At 43.4% G+C, this 17015-nt stretch overlaps 2 protein-coding genes across 5 annotated transcripts in view; both read right to left on the reverse strand.

Moving 5' to 3' along the window:
* The window catches only part of LOC107503175 (aldehyde oxidase 2), a 72383-nt gene extending 63642 nt beyond the window's left edge, over window positions 1–8741 (reverse strand). For 2 of the 3 annotated variants that reach the window (XR_001595158.2, XM_016131123.2), the window contains exons 1-6: window positions 8603–8741; window positions 6353–6410; window positions 4693–4789; window positions 3606–3714; window positions 2068–2194; window positions 87–148 (exon numbers count right to left, since the gene is read on the reverse strand). Coding sequence is in view for 2 of the 3 variants with exons in the window: in XM_016131123.2 (XP_015986609.2) it covers window positions 87–148; window positions 2068–2194; window positions 3606–3714; window positions 4693–4789; window positions 6353–6410; window positions 8603–8656 (507 nt within the window). In the remaining variant the exon portion in view is untranslated. Of the gene's footprint in view, window positions 1–86; window positions 149–2067; window positions 2195–3605; window positions 3715–4692; window positions 4790–6352; window positions 6411–8602 lie in introns of those variants that run through there. The other variant, XM_036237202.1, reaches the window with a different exon arrangement.
* A 4693-nt stretch (window positions 8742–13434) lies between these two features.
* Window positions 13435–17015, reverse strand: part of LOC107503179 (aldehyde oxidase 4) — a 58822-nt gene continuing 55241 nt past the window's right edge. For both annotated transcript variants that reach the window (XM_016131130.2, XM_016131131.2), the window contains 2 exons: window positions 15107–15274; window positions 13435–13624 (listed from right to left, as the gene is read on the reverse strand). In XM_016131130.2, the coding sequence (XP_015986616.2) occupies window positions 13571–13624; window positions 15107–15274 (222 nt within the window). In that variant the 3' untranslated portion in view covers window positions 13435–13570. The remainder of the gene's footprint in view (window positions 13625–15106; window positions 15275–17015) is intronic.

A 17015-nucleotide genomic window follows, 5' to 3' on the forward strand; every position in this document is an offset into this window, starting at 1 on the left:
AAAAATTAAGCTCCTGTAGTCCCAGCCTTGACCAGCTGTTCACCGGCATTTTGCTCTGGAGAGTGTCCCCGCAGTCACCTACTTACCACACAGAATGTCCTTCCACTCTCGAGAATTGGCCGATACCCGGTGCAGCGGCATAGATTGCCTAATCAGAGAAGAAGCATTGTTATCAGCAGGCTTTATTTTCACTGGCTTCTTTTGAAAGTTAAAACAGATTCAGGTTTTTTTTTTTTTTTTTTGAGAGTATTTAGATATCTTCCACATAGTTCAATACTTTTTTCTTTTCTTAGAACATTATCTTTTCCACCACCTCAATCCCAGTTTTACTCTCTGTGCCGAAGAAGATGATAGTCTCTCTGGCGAGCTCACTTGCATCTATTCATTCATTCAGCATGTTTCTCTTGACAACAACTATATTTCAGACACTCTGTAAGATACAGGGAACCCTAAAACACAGAAAATATAGGGCATTGCTGAGGCACTATATGAGCAGGATATTATGCCCTGGACAGTTTGTTAGTGGTGCTCCTCATGATGTTTAGGTCATTGCATCAGACTTCCCTAAGGGCATTGTAAATGCAGATCCTTTGCTTTCTCCAAATCTCTTGAATTAGAACCTCTGGAGACAGGCTCAGGAATCTGCATTTAAGAGGTCTGTAGGTAATTTCATTGCATAATAAAGTTTGAGAACCTCAGGTTTCCAAGGATGAAGGCGTAGGGGTGGGGATGGAGGAAGTTCAGTGTGGAATAGGGTTCATTCAGGAGGGCTCCATGAGGAAGCCCAGGCTGGAAGGATGAGCAAGCAATGGGTTGATGGAGAGCAGGAGAAGGGTGTTCAGGGTTCACAGAGCAGCATAAGCAAAGGTGCAGAAATGAGAATGTGCAGAGGAATTGGAGGTTGAGAGGAGACTGCCGGGGGCGGGGGGTCACGTAGCAGAGGAGGAAGCATAGGTGAATGAGACCCATTGGACTTCTTTGAATGCTTGGTGAAGGAGAGTAGGCTTGGCCACATTTGAGGGGTGAGGAGCTGTTGAAGGACCTCATGTAGTGGGAGAACTTAAGGAAGATGGAGATTTTAGATGAGTTGGTCTGATTTTCTATAATGGAACAGAGAGAGTAAAGGAAGTCCACCAGCAGCTGGTAGAATAGGAGAATGTGTCTGTGCTCACCTTTCAGGCCTCAGTCTAAAAATGTGTGTATCTAAAAGACTTATTTAAGGATTACTGATGCCTGAAAATAATGATTATTAATTCTGAAAAGGGGGTGTGTTTATGAACTCCTCTTTAGTAACTTAAACCTCTTGAAAAATTTAAAGGCGCTTTTCAATATGTGAAGGGTTCTGTTATGGGTTGAATTACATCCACCCAAAAAGATATGTTGAGGTACTAACCTCTGGAACCTGTGAATGTGACTTTATTTGGAAATAGGGTCTCTTAGATGTACTCGAGTTAAATTGAAGTCATACTGGATGAGAATGGGTCCTAATCCAGTAACTGGTACTCTTACAAAAAGAGAAATTTGGACACTGTCACACAGGGAAGAAAGCCATGAGAAGATGGAGGCAGAGATTGGAGTGATGAATCTATAAGTCAAGGAATGCCAGGGTGGCTGTCAGCCACCAGAAGCTAGGAAGAGGCAGGGAAGAACCCTCTAGAGCCTTCAGAGGGAGCATGACCCAGCCGACACCTCGATTTCAAACTTCTAGCCTCCAGGACTGTGAAAGAATAAACTTCTGTTGTTTTAACCCATCCAGTTTGTGGTACTTTGTTACAACACTCCTAAGGAAGGCAGCGAAATAAGTCAGTGGATAGAGAAGTGAGGTGTCAAGATGGGGGTGTGGTCCACGGGCAATGTCAGTTCTGTGCAGGTTGCTCCAGCAAGTACTCTGATAAGCAGGGTACAGCTTGACATTCTCTTTCTTGGGTGAACTGTAGCTACTTTAGAAACAACCGAGGGGCTCTCCGAGTGGGACTGGGGTGGCGTTGTGGGTGAGGTGGAGCAGCCCGAGGTGCATTTCCCAGCCAGCCTTGCGGGGGAGGTGGGTTCCCTCCACGTCAGACCTACCCCCCAGAGCTTCCATGAGCTGCTCCTCTGAGGGCTGCGGGTGGTTCCTGAGCAGCGTGTACATGGACATCACCATCCCAGGGGTGCAGAACCCACACTGGGTGCCGTGGCTCTTGGCGATCCTTTCCTGGAAGGACATGTGCATGGTCACAGGCCCTGCCTTCCTGCTGCCACCACCTCTCACCAGGGTCCACATCCTGGACCTGCCTTGTCAGGATGAAACCCACTCCCTGAGCAGTGCACTCTGCCCCTCAATCAGAAGTGGCCAGTGTCTCCTTTCCTTTTCTGCCCCTGGATGAGGTGACTCAGGAGCTGTTTTCAAGCTCCAATGCCCAGATCTTTCTAATTGGGAATTAGCAGCATGCAGCCTCCATTCCTAAAATGAAAATTCTCCAGAAATCAGTAATTATAAGGAAAGTATTGTATCAAAAAACCAACATCTCGAACACCCTGGCATCATGACCAGCTTAGTTCTGACCACAGGGCCATCTCTTTTTGGTTAACTTGGAGACTATGTACTATTGACCTCCTGTTCCTTTTTTCTTTAAATTCTTTCATTGGGCTCAAAAAGGAGCCCAGTTTTCAAAGGTCCAAGAGTCCGGTCTATGTTCTAGATCCTGGCTATTTAAAGTGTAGTCCATGGACCAGTGGTGTCAGCTCCACTTGGGAGCTGGGAGAAAATGCAGGATCTCCATCCTCTGCTCCAAACCTCCTGACACGGGACCTGCCTTTTAAGTAAGCTCCCAGCCGCTTCTTACACACACTTGCTTGGGAAGCCCTGCTCTAGATTTCACAAAGTAATTAATCCCAGAGGTTGGATTATTAGTCCTCAGCCTGAACATCCTCTCTGACCTTCTCAGAGACCCCAGTGAACTCTGTTGGGTCCTTGGCCTTGGCCGACCTCCCTGGAATCCATTCTTATGTGGTTAAACCCAGGCTCCTCCTTCCTGGAAAGACTTGAAGTATTGGTAGGTCTGGACCTATGAGTCTCCAAAGGTTCTGTGACACGACAGTGGGATCAATGCGTTTCTGCCAACCACGTCACGGTCCTCCTGGAACCAGCCTCTTTGTTCCAGCTTCGAGTTCAGCTTTGTAAAAACGATTGTCCTCATGCTCTTGTGCAGTCACCCTCAATTCTGATTTTACTCCAAAGACCTCCATGCCATAGGGAATAATCCTGAATTTTATCCTATTAGCCTCAGAGAGATTCTATTTATTTATTTATTTATTTATTTATTTATTTATTTATTTATTTATTTATTATTCATTCATTCATTCATTCATTCCACACTATAGTCCAATAGGCATTAATCAATGTTTTGATAATCCTATTTATCATTCAAGTAGAAAGAGTTAAAAAAAGATAATCATCTAATAAAATGTGGATGGATTTCCAGCTTTCTTTATTATCTTGAGTAACATGCAGCCGAAGCTTCTACTTACCTGGCCACAACTGAGAAGCCTCAAGCAGCACAGTCAACTCAGCATTGGTTAAAAGGATAACGTTAACAAGTTAGAATATGAGCATGTGCTCTTACCTGTACGGGGTGAAGCTTGGTTTTGATGCTTCCAACACCTTCTACAGTGGTGACAGCAGCTCCATACAGAGAGCAGATGGGCACCAGGCATGCAGTGATGGAGAAGTGGCTTTGTATGAAAAGCACAAAGAAAATCAAAGGGAATAACATAATCCTGCCTCGTGGGGAACCTGGGAACCAAAAAGGGCTGCAGGAAATTCCATCCCCCAAACCTGTCAATTAACCTGACAGCTGAGGAGCTGGAGAGGTGACAGGGAGGAAGAATTTAGACTCCTCTCTGCTGACTCTGTTTTCTGTAAGAACTGGGGATCCTCAGGGGAATATGGGCATTCTGAACTTCAGAAAACATTTCCAAGCCCAAAACAGATCCACCTGGGTCTGGACTCAATGGGAATGGACTCATGTCACCAGGAGTATGGTTGGACCTCAATGGTATTCATTAGGACAGTGACCCCATGAAAGGTAAAAAGAAGGCATACTTATGTCTTTTTCCTATATATTTTTTTTTGCTTGTTAATTTTAAGCTCCCTGTATAAGGTCACTCAACAGTGTTGGATGGCTTGTGTTATGAGGACATTTCTTGATTTCTTGGGCCAGTGGACTTGGGAGCAGCCCAAGTCCTAGAATCTGGCCCCAATTTAAGGATGGAATTATGACTCAGGCCCCTGCTCTGCAGGATTGGTCCAACCCGACAGTAGAAAGGGCATTAATGTCCGAGCCATAAAATGTGGGTTTGAAAACCCTATCTCAATGCTTGTTCTACAGCTCACTAGTTGTTGACCTTGAACAAGTCACTACACATTTTTAAGTCTCAGTTTCGTCATCTATAAAATGAAGGGCTGCATAGATGGGCCTTGGGAGGTCCATGCTCTCCTCTGAAACTGTGTGAAAAATGTAATTTATTTATGCATTTTCTGAGTAAAGTGTTCTTAACTTTTATCGAATTTTCAGAGGGCCCTAAGATCCAGAGATACTGAGAATCATAGGCTGAGAGGTCTTAGAGATCTCCTTCAGCTGTGGGATGAGAATACAAGTCTGGCAAAGAAAAAAAGCCCTCCTCTGGCCTCTGGGCTTCTGGGCAGGATACCTTATCTTCTTGGACACGGGGTCACATTGAGACACCATCACGGTGCAGGCACCACAGCCTCCTCTTCCACAGGCATACTTGGTTCCCGTGAGGCCTACTGGAAGGAAGTGGTCAAGGAGACTATACCAAGGTAGACATGGCACCTCCATTATAGCTGCCTCCCTAGGGCGTTACTCTTGAGGAAAGTCTTCTTGGGGGCGGGGGTGCAGGTCCGAGAAGTCATTCGCCTGCCTGCAGGTCTCGGTAGAGGCCACTCCATATCGTATCAGCTGTGCAACGCTAATTGTATTAAACTCTCCCTGTCTGTTTTCTCACTTACAAAGACAGAAAGTAATATCTGCTTTATCTTTACAGGCTTATCATAAGCACCTTGTAGGATAATGGATGTAAAAGTAAAAGCCCTTTGAAAATTCCTATTTTGTTATAAGTATTCTTTTGGGTTCCAATCATGTAACTGGAAGAAAGGAACTTATTTTTAGCAGTTCAAAGTACTGCTAGTTTTGTCAAGCAATTTGTATTGCATTTGAATGCAAGCGAGGGCCTTCGGAGAAAACTCCTGCCCTTTTTTTCATATCCTACTTTGTGTGTTCCTCTGCTTCCGTTTGGATCAAGTTTAATCCCAAATCTGGGGTCAGTCTCTGTTCCCTCTCTTTAGTCACCCTTCCCTCTAAATTGTGGTTCATTTCCACAAAATTTGTGGGATTGGATGTACTTAACTAGACTTGCTAAGAAAACTTTGAAATCACTGGCTGGCTTGCTTATCTATCTATCTATCTATCTATCTATCTATCTATCTATCTATCTATCGATCTATCCATCTATCTATTTATTTTAAAGCCATATGCTTGTTCATTTAAAAAGTCATAACCTCAGGTGCTTATCAGAGAGGTTACATGAAAATGGGCTGGGAGTAACTGGAGAGCTCATGCCTCGCTTTACCCAGAGGACTAGTGACAGTCCCTACTCAGATTTAAGTGAGACTGCAGCCACACAGGGATGACTATTCCCGTTTTTTATGAGAAGCAGGAAAACCTCAATTTTTAAAAACATGAGATTTCTTAATTTTCAAACATTGACAATGAAGAACTATGTGGGCTTTTAAATAAAACTTGTCTGGGGCTGATTTATTCAATTTTTAATTTCTTTCTTTCCTTTTTTTTTTTTTGGCTTCCCGAGCAATCCATTAATTTACCAATTAAAATATATTTGCAATCCTAAAGATCCAATTTTCAGAATGTAAAACGGTGGGGGGAAATCTGCTGTAAGAGAATGAACAGCGATCTTCCTATGACATGTGTTCTTCTCCTGATTCTGGAGAACCTGGTTTCCCAGGGCAGGGTACATGCAACATAAGCCTTTACTTCATAATCACCCTCCTGGGACCTGGAAGGCCTTGAAAGCAGTCATTAGTGCTGAAGTAAAGAGCTTAGCTTCTATTTCCCTGCTACTAAATCAAGATATAAGAAACTCTGGGGAAACTTCATCCTCTCTAAATAGTCCAGTTAACTTAATATCCTTAAAACCATTGCCAACAGCAAAGGGAGAGCAAGGGCCAGGGGGGCTGACTGGGGATGAAGAGTTTGATTAGTTTTCATAATCACAGCTGATCTAGGTGTTAAGGCAAACATAGACACAGCCAAGACTTCGATCAAAAGGGTCCAGTTCTTTCGCAGGAAGGTCAGCAGAGTGACTTCAGGGTCCGCATTCCTCTCTATCACCTGAGTTGGAAACAGAGAGATGATCATGGGGACCGTATCAGTGACCCAGGGGGGTGGCTGTCATGGTCTGCTTGATTTAGGGGTTGGGTCCAATTTCATCTGCTCCTGCTTTTTCTGTGTGACCTGACAGCAAACAACCTTCACATACATTTATAGAACAAGAGACTCACCAAGCAAGTGTGGCCATATTGCTTGTCTATGTGATCACAGCTGAACCATTGCTGTGTAAACGTGCCCTGGAGGCTGTATTTTTCATGTTTGCACCACTATCTATTTTTGTGGAATCTTCCAATCCATTTGTTTGTACTTCTGAAATATTTCAAATTGGGGAGAGACTTGGATGTTGTGTGTGTGTGTGTGTGTGTGTGTGTGTGTGTGTGTGTGAAAGAGAGTGAGAGGAGAGAGAGAGACAGAGAGAGACAGAGAGAGACAGAGAGAGACAGAGAGAGAGGAGGGGGGCTCCTGTAGGGAAGAAAGCTGGGCAGGAAGTTTCTATTCTGGCACCTCCGACGCGTCTCTTGTGGGGAGTACATTTGATAACATCAGGGACCTTAAGAGTTGGTGGCAAAAGGGGGAGGTGAGAGAGTTGCTGGTTGCTATCATCTGGAGAGCCCTAGAGTATGCCAGCTTCCTCACTGGCAGAGTGACCGATGGCGAGCCTTGCCTCAGCTCAGGACGTCAGGGCAGAACACTAGAATTCCTTCCTCCCTCACCTTAAAAATAGTTGAGGGACTTAGCACTGAAAGCCAAGGAGGGACCTTCTTTGGTGCGTCTACACTATTTCTTATTTGGGGATATTGTTTTTAACTTTGTCTTGGGGTGTTCTGAAAACACCTCCAGCCATTCTCTTGCATCAGTGGAAAGAAAGACACAGTGGGCTATTCATGTTAGCTTCTTCTTTTCTCCCAAGAAGAAAAACATGAACCTGTGTAGACCTCAAAGAATAAAAAAAGTACAGGAAGATGCTTCTAAGTTGAGGTATTAAAATTCAACTGCTTTCTGGATCTCTGGGCGGCTCACAACAAAAGAAGAAGCCCTATTCTGCTACTCCCACCCCAGGTGATTTCAAAATATTTATTGAGAATATGGTTGGATAATATTTTTATTACCTAGCTGATTCCTATCCCCTCCATTGCCCCCCCCCCCCACACACCTGTATTTCCTCCAAACCTTGACTTATTCCCTGTTCTGGCCACTTCATTCTGGTCTTATGACTAGAACGGACATGGGACAGAAAATAGAGGAAGGAACCTCTGAAATCTAGGGCAATAGAACAAGAAAGTAAGGACTCAGCTCATAAGGGATAGTTTTGGAAGAGTGTACGGAGGTTACTGGCCGTGGAGAGGAGAGAGAGTTAGAAGGGAAATGACGAGAACTTAGAGGCTTTATGGTCTATCTCCTTTCTTGGGCCAAACCCTGGGATGGGCAGTGAGGTGAACGTGACCAAATCCCAATTAGGTTTGTGGGATCGGAGGGCTGAGGGGCTCTGGAAGACAGGTGGTGAGATCCCAAAGAAGCTGCCTGCCTTGGGAGCTATAGAATGGTTCCCTGGAGAGACAGATAGGGACTCAGGAGCTGAGGGGGCCTGACAGAGAGCACTAAGGCTTTACTAGGGGCCTGTGTGGACTGACAGTGAGGACTAGGAAGAAGTGGCAACAGAAGAGCCTCCTCTTCTTGTCATATAAATTCCCCCTGGAATGGAGCCGTACCTCAGTGAAAGAGATCTTGGGTTTGAAGATTAAGATATGTTAACAGGTAATGAGCTTCCGGTAGATCGGGCTCAGTGCTAAGTGATTTATAAGCATTTAGGAGATTCCTAATCAGTGTTAAGAGGTATCTCTTTTTCAATCTTGAGAATCACTTTAGAAAGTGGATTCTAAGGATGGCTACTTTGAGGCCCAGGGAACAGTAACTTACATAAGTTTATACAGTATACACCAGAACTGAATTGGAACCAAGACGCTCTGACAACAAGGCACATGTGATTAACCCCAATGCTTTACCACCTCCCACATTCCCAGAGGCTGAGCCTTGGCTGAGTGGAAAACAGTCCAAAACAGTATGGGTTCCAAGTCCCTGGCTTCTTGTCTCTGACTGGAGGGGTTTCAACCAAAAGAGGCCACAGGTACTCCCCTCAAGCTAGTAGATTCCCGCTGTCTCTGCAAACTGCAGTAGCAGCACTCAATACTCACCTTCCTCCCATTCACAAAGAAAACCAACTCATTGGATCCCGATGGGCAGGGCATTGCAGCTGTGAGCGGGTTTCGCCTACAGCTCCAGGTGGAAATGCTCTTTGGCACCAGCCACAGAACTGAGTACAAAGGATTTAGGTCCAAGCACCGAAAGACGATTTCCTGGTTTTGTGGCCCTTTAAGTTTGAGGTACCTGTGTGGCCCCACCTCTTACTGCATGCCTCATTCTGCCTTCCACAATCCTAGTTTCAAAGCTTGCTCCATGCACGGGCCACGCCTCTTCTTGTTTTCTCTGAAATTGGAGGGTCTGAGTGTGAAAACCTGAAAATAGCCATTTAAGCTTAAATCCACTCTGCACACTGCCTCAGCCCCATGAATATATTCTGGGTAGACTTCCTTCTCAAAGAGAGATAGAAGAAAGATTTCTGAGACATCCCACTTTTCCCAACTCTTATCTTGTTCTACTTGCAGAAATGTCTCCTTGTAGGAAATCACGTGGACAAGTCCAGTTTGTGTCCTAACGTGGAGGTGTGGGGCGTTGTATCCACCTGGCTCCTCTATACCCTTCCTATATTTTCCCTGCCCGCAGGATGATATTATTGGAAAACAGAAATCTAATCAAGGCAACCACTTTACAGGTAGTTAGAGGCTCAGATAGGTAAGTAGCTCAAGTAAGTGGCAAAACAAGAACTAAAACCAAGATCTGCTGGATTAAAAGACCTGTGAGTATATAGACAGATTCCTTGATAAAAAGCAAAATATCATGTTTGATCTTTCTGAATATCTCTAGTTAGATATCTCTTGATAAAATCAAGCAGTTCTTATTCTTTCAACTAAAGTACTGCCCAGGACTTGGCCTCACATATGGCCAAGCAGGTAGCTACTCAAGTGATCAGGTTTCAGGAGAGGAGGTAAGAACTCTGTCCCTGACACTTCTGTGATGAGTGTTTGGAGCCCAGGCACACCATTGTTAGAGTCAACCCTTCATCTTAAGGTGAACTCAATGTGTGACACAGTGCCTCCTGCCAAAGACAGCAAATACCCGGCATCAGCTCGATGTGTCTATCTTGATCCATACGTGGCTTCGGAATCCTTCCCACCATGGAGCTAGTCCAGAAACCTTCCTAATCAAATGCAGTTGGCAGCTTCCAACTTTCCAGGTCCCAGCCATATCCATCTTCATGCACCTGTGGAGATGAGTGTTTATGTATGTGGGCATGTTTTCGGGTGCATATATGGGAGTTTCACATGTGTTGAACAGTTGCTGAATAAATCCATGACAAGGTCATGAGAGGAGAAATTAGAGATAACATGATACATTATATAGGGCCTTCAGGTCAGATTTTTTGATCATGCCATTTCAGATAAAAAATACCCCTAGTAGCTCTCTGAGACCTAGAACATAAGGTCCAAATTGCTTGGCCCCCTGTGCAAAGCCCTCCACAATCTGTTCCTGTTTTTGGCTTCATACCCTCTTGTTCTTCAAAAAAAAATCTCTTGTTCCAATCGAACTACTCTTCTCAGCATTATTCTTCTGCTTTAACTTGGCATTTCTCTACTTGAACGCTTCAGATGGCCTCCCATCACACTTAGCAAACGCCATGTGCTTTCTGCGGAGGCCTCACGAGATTGGCCCCTCGCGTCTCTCTGAGTACCTCTTCAAGCATTTACTCCCTTCTTTGTAATCTCTGCCACTCTGGCCCCTTCATGCTTCTTGAAAGTGCTAAATATTTTCCTATCTAAGGGCTTTGCTGCATGTTATACATTCTGCCTCGATTTCTCTTTTCTCAGACTTTGGCATGGCTGATGCTTTCTTGTTATTTGGATCTGAGCTCTTCCCTGATCACGCAGTCTGAAGTAGCACCTCCATCATGCTCTCTTCTACCACCCCATTTTATTTCCTCTGTAGCACTCATTACTACCTGACATGGATTCTTGTTTGCCTTTTTATTTGCTTTCTCCACTAGAATGTAAGTTTCGTGAAGGCAGGAATGTTACTTTCAACTCATCACTATATCCCTGGGCATAGAGTAGTGCCTACCCCAGAGTCAGTGTCCAGTAAGTATTTGTTGAATGACTGAAGAAGGCTCTTCCGTGTCTGCACTGTTAACAGTCCATTCCTGTGATGAGCTTCTCTCCTTTATTTACCATCAAAAAGCATCTTTGGGCCTCCCTTCTCCCTCTCAATTCTGGAAGCATCTGCAGATCCAGCCAATCACTTCTTTACTTTTCGTTCAATAAACCATGAACCAGAAAACTAGTCTCTTATCTGCCACTAATAGTTGGTTATCTTTTCAATGTTGTCTCATTTTTCCAATTTTGTAATAAGCTCCTGGAGGTTAGAATAATTATTTGTATCCCCTACAACGCTTAGCATGAATGACAACTTGTTCTTTGCAGGGGTTAATAAGTGTATGACTGATTACCTAAGATACTTTAAATGAAGAAGGCATTAGTGATTCATTCATTCATTCAGCCCGTAGGTACTGAGCATCTGTGTTGCACCAGGCACTATGCTAAGAGTCACAGTGGGAAACAAGATCTATGCGTTTTCTTCCTCCAAAGAGTTTGTGGTTAATGAGAGAGATCGTTAATAAGTGATCAGCTATATACCATTTTGAGAAGCACAGAACAGGGTAATTATCTTTGTTTTGGGGAGAAGGATCAGGGAAGACCCAAGGAAGTGAAAGCTAAGGCTGAAAAATGAGTTGATTCCATGAGACCTGGGAAAGGAGCCAGGTAGGCAGAAAAAGAGTGAGGACAGGAGCCTTTCTGGAGGGCTGCTACTGCTTTGGGGAAAACTGACCCAGGGATTGTTCGTGAAGGTCCGAGTCTGTTCCCCACCCTACTTTGCCCCTTAAAAGAGGGAAACCAGCAACACAAAGAGCACGTGATTCCAGCTTACAGGAGCAGGGACGCTGTCAACAAAAAACATGGATCACGGTCAAAATATTTATAGGGATAAATCCTTCAGCGTGACATAAAATACAACCACTTAATGTAGAAGAACAGTTTTGGAGTACTAAAATCAGATTATGGTGTTAGAGTTGAAAGATATAAAAGTACTTCGGATTAAGAGAATCAAATATCTTAACTTCTGGGAAACTGAAAAATGACCTTTAAAGGTTTTCAGGAGTATTTTCAAGCTTGTTTCAGACAGGGAAATGTTTGAATGTAATCTTATTAAGTGTGAGTAGATTAAACACAAAGGTTCCTGCTTGGCTGAGCAGGCTAGGCGTGGGGCCTGCAGCCCTCTGTTTTTTGTTGTTGTTGTTGTTGTTTTTTTCCTCCAGAAACCCCCAAGACTCCCTGAGTTCAGTGTAAAAATCACTCACTACAGGGTCGACCAAGGTAGGATGTGTCTCTGCCGAGTGTTTCTCTCAGATCGCATTCAAATCAATGGAAAGAGCAGCCAGTGCTTTTTCCCTTTTCTTTTTTTTTCTTTAATAAAAAGGGAAGATTAAATTCCTTCACTTTTAAGCGGATTGTTCTGATGGGTGAAACTCAAATATTGACTCAGGTGCTTGTTTGTTTTTATAAAGGTCTTACGAATTACATGAAAGATCCCTGTTATGCAATGATAGAATTAACATTGGAAATGACACAGCCCTCTTCCACAACTCAAACCTTTTGGGAAAAAACTGTAACAAATCCTGTTCACTGATGTAAATGGAAAAGTACTGGCCATGACTTCGTGTCCCTGGTGTTCCGTGGTTGTGAGCTCTTCAAAAGCCAAAGACTGATGGTGAAGCACTTTTTATGACCCATGGGTTGGTCATTAAATGCCCGTGTTCTAAACCCTGCATTCTCAACCTTTCTGACTATGAGGCCTCCTCTCTACCCTTCCCAGTTCCAATTGTTGGCCTCTGCTGAATCAGGTGGCTGCTGTGTTTATGGGAAGTGGGTACTAGTGAGGTCTTGGGCTGTGTAAGATAGGGGTTCTCTCCCCGACAGGATGAAGGAGTACCTGGAAATCCACACCCCGAGTATTGTGAATCTAGAGGAGAGCTTGGTCTTTCGGGGTGTGAGTGGGGCATGGCGAAAGTTTGACACTCGTGGGAATAGGAGATCAGGATTACCAAATGAGTCACCTGAGCCCTTCCTGCACCTGGGTCTGGGTGAGTATAAGGAGAGGGCCTGGAGGGTAGAGTATCTGGGGAAAAAAAGAAATATTCTCAAGCTTGAAGAATTTGAACTTGCTTGAGACCTGCCATCCCTTTCTTCCTTCCTATTTCTCCCTTTGGAATGTCCATCCTAGGCCTGTCCCACTATGTATTTTGGAAGCGCATAACATGTTTGATTTCCTAGGTTCATAGCTGGAGAGCAGTTTGCTTACATACAAGAAGGACATGAATTTTGGGGTGCTCGGAATGGAATGATATATTTGGAATGTTTGTGTCCCCTCCAAATTCGTATGTTGAATCCTACCCCCAAGGTGATGGTATTAGGAGGTGGGGCCTTTAGGAGACAATTAGGTCATGAGGGTAGAGACTTCATATATGGAATTAGTGCCCTTATAAAAGAGATCCCAGAGAGCTCCCTTGTCCCTTCTACCAAATGAGGACACAGTAAGAAGATATCAGGAAGCAGGTGCTCACCAGACACCAAATCTGCTGACACCTTGATCTTGGACTTCCTAGCCTTCAGAATTGTGAAGAATAAATGTTTGCTTTTCATAAGCCACCTGGTCTATGGCATTTTGTCATAATCCCAAATAGACAAAGATAAGACCCCCAGGATACTATAGATCTTCAGGATAATGCAAATGAAAATAAGAATTTTGATTCTTTATTATACCTTTTGGTAAAAATTTTTCTCCTAAAACAACCGTGCAGTGACCTAAACTACAAGGAATAATTAAAAGATGCTAAAATTACCCTTGACAATTGAGAGTCAACTTATATTTTGCTCTGGTTTGAAATTTTTAAGGTGACTCATGAACTCTTTCATTTTCTAAGGAAAACAGAATTAAGACACACGGATGGACCAAGGTGTAAATGTTGAAGGATCATCTCTGGGAATCTGAAAAAGATCAAAAGAAGAAAGATAGTTATTAATGAAGTGTTGTTATATCGAACAAACAAGACAGAAACAGACTCATAGGTACAGAGAACAAACTGATGGTTGCCAGGTGGATGGGGGTTTGGGTATGGCTGAAATAGGTGAAGGAATTAAGATGTACAAATTGGCAGTAACGAAATAGTCACAGGGATATAAAGCACAGCATAAGGACTATATGTGATAATCTTGTAATAACACCGTATAGTGTCAGGTGGGTACTAGACTTATTAAGGAGATCACTTTGTAAGTTACATAAATGACTAACCACTATGCTGTACAGCTGAAACTAATAAATATTGAATATCAACTTAAATGAAAAATAATAAAAATAAAACCCCCAAAAAACATATTGACTGGATCAAAGAAGAAAATCTATTTAATCATTGCAATAAAATAAAAGCCTCTGAAATTCAGAGGCATTGAAAAAAGAAGTCTGACTTCTGCTGGTGTGCCCAGCTAGCCTTTCGCCTCTGTCCTTTTATCTTGCCTGGAACATAGTCATGACACCTGAAGTACAGCCGGCGTCTTGTACCCTTGAGACTGAAAGCCACACTCTGAAGAGAGTGGAGCAGGGGCATGGAAGAACCTAGGTCCCTGATGGCGTTATTGGACTCCCCTGGGCTCCGGAAATGTTTTGTTTCAGAAAATGTTCTTTCTCGTTTAAAAATAAATAAAATGCTGCTATATGAAAAAAGTTGTCATTCAGAAGAATTATTTAAAAAAAAAAAGAACAAGTCAGTGTTCATTTTATTCTTATCAAAATCATATAATTTTCTATTTTTTTCAATATTTGAGTCATAAATCTTTTTATTCTCATAAACGTCTTATGTTTGGGATAAGACGCATCTTGTATTCAGAGGCCCTGTAACTGCAAAGACAATCTAATTTTATACTAGAGACTCATCTAGTAGGTAGTAAGCAGTTGAATGTAGAAGTAGTCTCTGATGATAGTTCTCTATATATTTTTAGGAGCTGAAAAATGAAACTATGTTCCATTAGTGTGTGCCAGCGACTTGATATTTTCATTTAAATTATTTTTATTTCTTAATTATTTTATTCTTAACAAATACTTTCTGAATAATTGTCCAGATCAGATATCTATTGAATCTAATTTGGTTACTGAGGTAATTAAAATACCACATCAACTGCATTTTTGACCAAATGTTTAAAAAAATAGTCTACCACATCCATTTGCTATTAGCACTGACTCAATCGAGTGTGTTTTTCTCTGGGATCAGAGACAAACCATCATTTAAAGAGGTTCACTCGCTTTGAACTTGCTTTGAAGTATCTAGGAAGGAGCAAGTGGAGGAAAAATTAGAATTTTCATTGGAAAAGATGAACCTGCCCTGTGATTTTGGCATGGTTATCAAATTCATACTAAGAACCTGAAAGTCCATGTAAGCGGAGATTGCAAAAGGAGCCTCTCTGTACCAGCCTTACCATATCAGTAAAACGATCCGCGCAAGTCATCCTAATCTCTTCAGGAGTTGCCGGGCTATTCAGGGTGAAGGTCTTGGTCAATCCCCTCTCTCTTCGGGCCGCACTCACTGCATCATTTATGGCAAAAAACACGGAGGATCCCAAGGACATTCCAGCCTCACCCAGTCCCTGAGGAGGAGGGCAAAAGGCCATCAGAAATGCACGGTTCTTTCAGGACTAAAGCATGTTCATTACACACATGTGCGCTGGCACACTCAGACACATACACGCACACTCTCACCTTTTCTGGCTTTATAACCCCTCAGAATGGAGTACATCTGAATTGCCCAAATTGATTCCCCCCAGAGCCGTTTATGTGTCGGGTCTTCCTCAGAGTGGCTCATGAAAATGCCCCAGGTCATCAGGACAGCAGTGCAGCGAAAATCTCCTGCTCCCCCACCTAGGTCAAGAAGACCAAAGCCCTCGGTGCCCCTCTTGGGTTCTTCCACTTATGTGCCAGGCCATGTGTGTTTCACACAAAACCACAACACAACACAACACAACAACCACAATTATTGTAGTTGAGCTGAAAGACAGTGAGGCAGTTGCCTGTGGGGAGTGGACTGTTGAAGTTTTCGTACGTGCTAACTTCACTGGTACGTGTCGGATGCTTTCGAGTTAATAGTGTGGGGGCATTATATTTTTAATAATTCACCAATGCTTTTTGTACTGATTTTTCTTCTTTCTTCCTTCAAAGTAGTCTGGTCCTAGGTTTGTGTCTGAGGCTTTAGAAGAGATATGGGACAAAGAGCCCAAAGCAGTTAAAGACTATTTCTGGCCGTGGTTTTTACTTGGAAGCAAATGCTGAGGAAGAGGTGAAGCTGGTGAAAGGAGGGGTTTCCTCTGAGGTGAGGAGGGAGGGCTTGTGCCCTATTCGAAGTAGAACTGGCAGGGAGGTGGCTAGACTCCAAGATGCAGGGTCGTTTCAGGACAGCCTTTAGAGATGTCCCCCGCCAAAGTCTGGTGCCGGAGTGGAGATAGAGGCCATACATATAGGAAGTCTTACCTTCCTCCCAACTTTGACCTACTCCTAAGAAAGAGGGAATTCCCTAGAAACATGAGGTTAATGTTGCCATTTGTCTGGCCAAATGTAGGTTTAGAATAACACTTAAGTTGAAGAAGTTGTGGTTTTCGTGCACTTGTGTTTAAGAAGCTTTGCCAGTTAGACCCCACAGGCCCCAGGGAGCATGGGTCAACCCCCTCTTGTACAAGTGGCTATTAACACTTCAGGGCAGATCAATCATCAGTGAGAAACTTGTTTGAAAGCTCATTCTGACTTGGAGAGGGTGTGGGGAGAGGCAGTGTAAGCAAGAAGGAATCGAGTCTGGAAGACATGTGGGAAGGGCGCAGAAAAGGTTCTGGGCTCATGAAATTTGCCTATGACTTCAATTTTATCTCGTGGTGGCACTTAGCCTAATGAACCAAGATGATGGGCCCTCCTTGATTCTTCTTAATTTGATTTAAATTTGTTTCATGATCTCTCTAAAGAGTGAAGACTCTACCTAGGCTTCAGAAGTTAGTGAGTACCACTCTGCCAGTAGTTTGCTTTTTCTCTTCCCGTCTCCTGTTGGGATCTGCAATTCCAAGGAGTAGGCACCTTCAGGGGACTGCTGCATTATTTTTTGAAGGAGTAGTTTGTTATGGGCTGAGCTGTGCCCTGCCTTCAATTCATATGTTGAAGTTCTAACCCCTCGTACTTTAGTCTGTGACTGTATTTGGGGATAAAGTCTTTAGAGAAGTGATTAAGTTAAAATGAGGTCTTTATGGTGTGCTTATAAGAAAAGGCAATCAGGACACAGAAAGTGACATCAGCCATGTGCACATGTGCACACACAGAAAGATGATCATGTGAGGACAATGAGAAGGTGGC

This window comes from Rousettus aegyptiacus, unplaced genomic scaffold, assembly GCF_014176215.1.
Source record: "Rousettus aegyptiacus isolate mRouAeg1 unplaced genomic scaffold, mRouAeg1.p scaffold_m13_p_2, whole genome shotgun sequence".
Taxonomy (NCBI): Eukaryota; Metazoa; Chordata; class Mammalia; order Chiroptera; family Pteropodidae; genus Rousettus; species Rousettus aegyptiacus.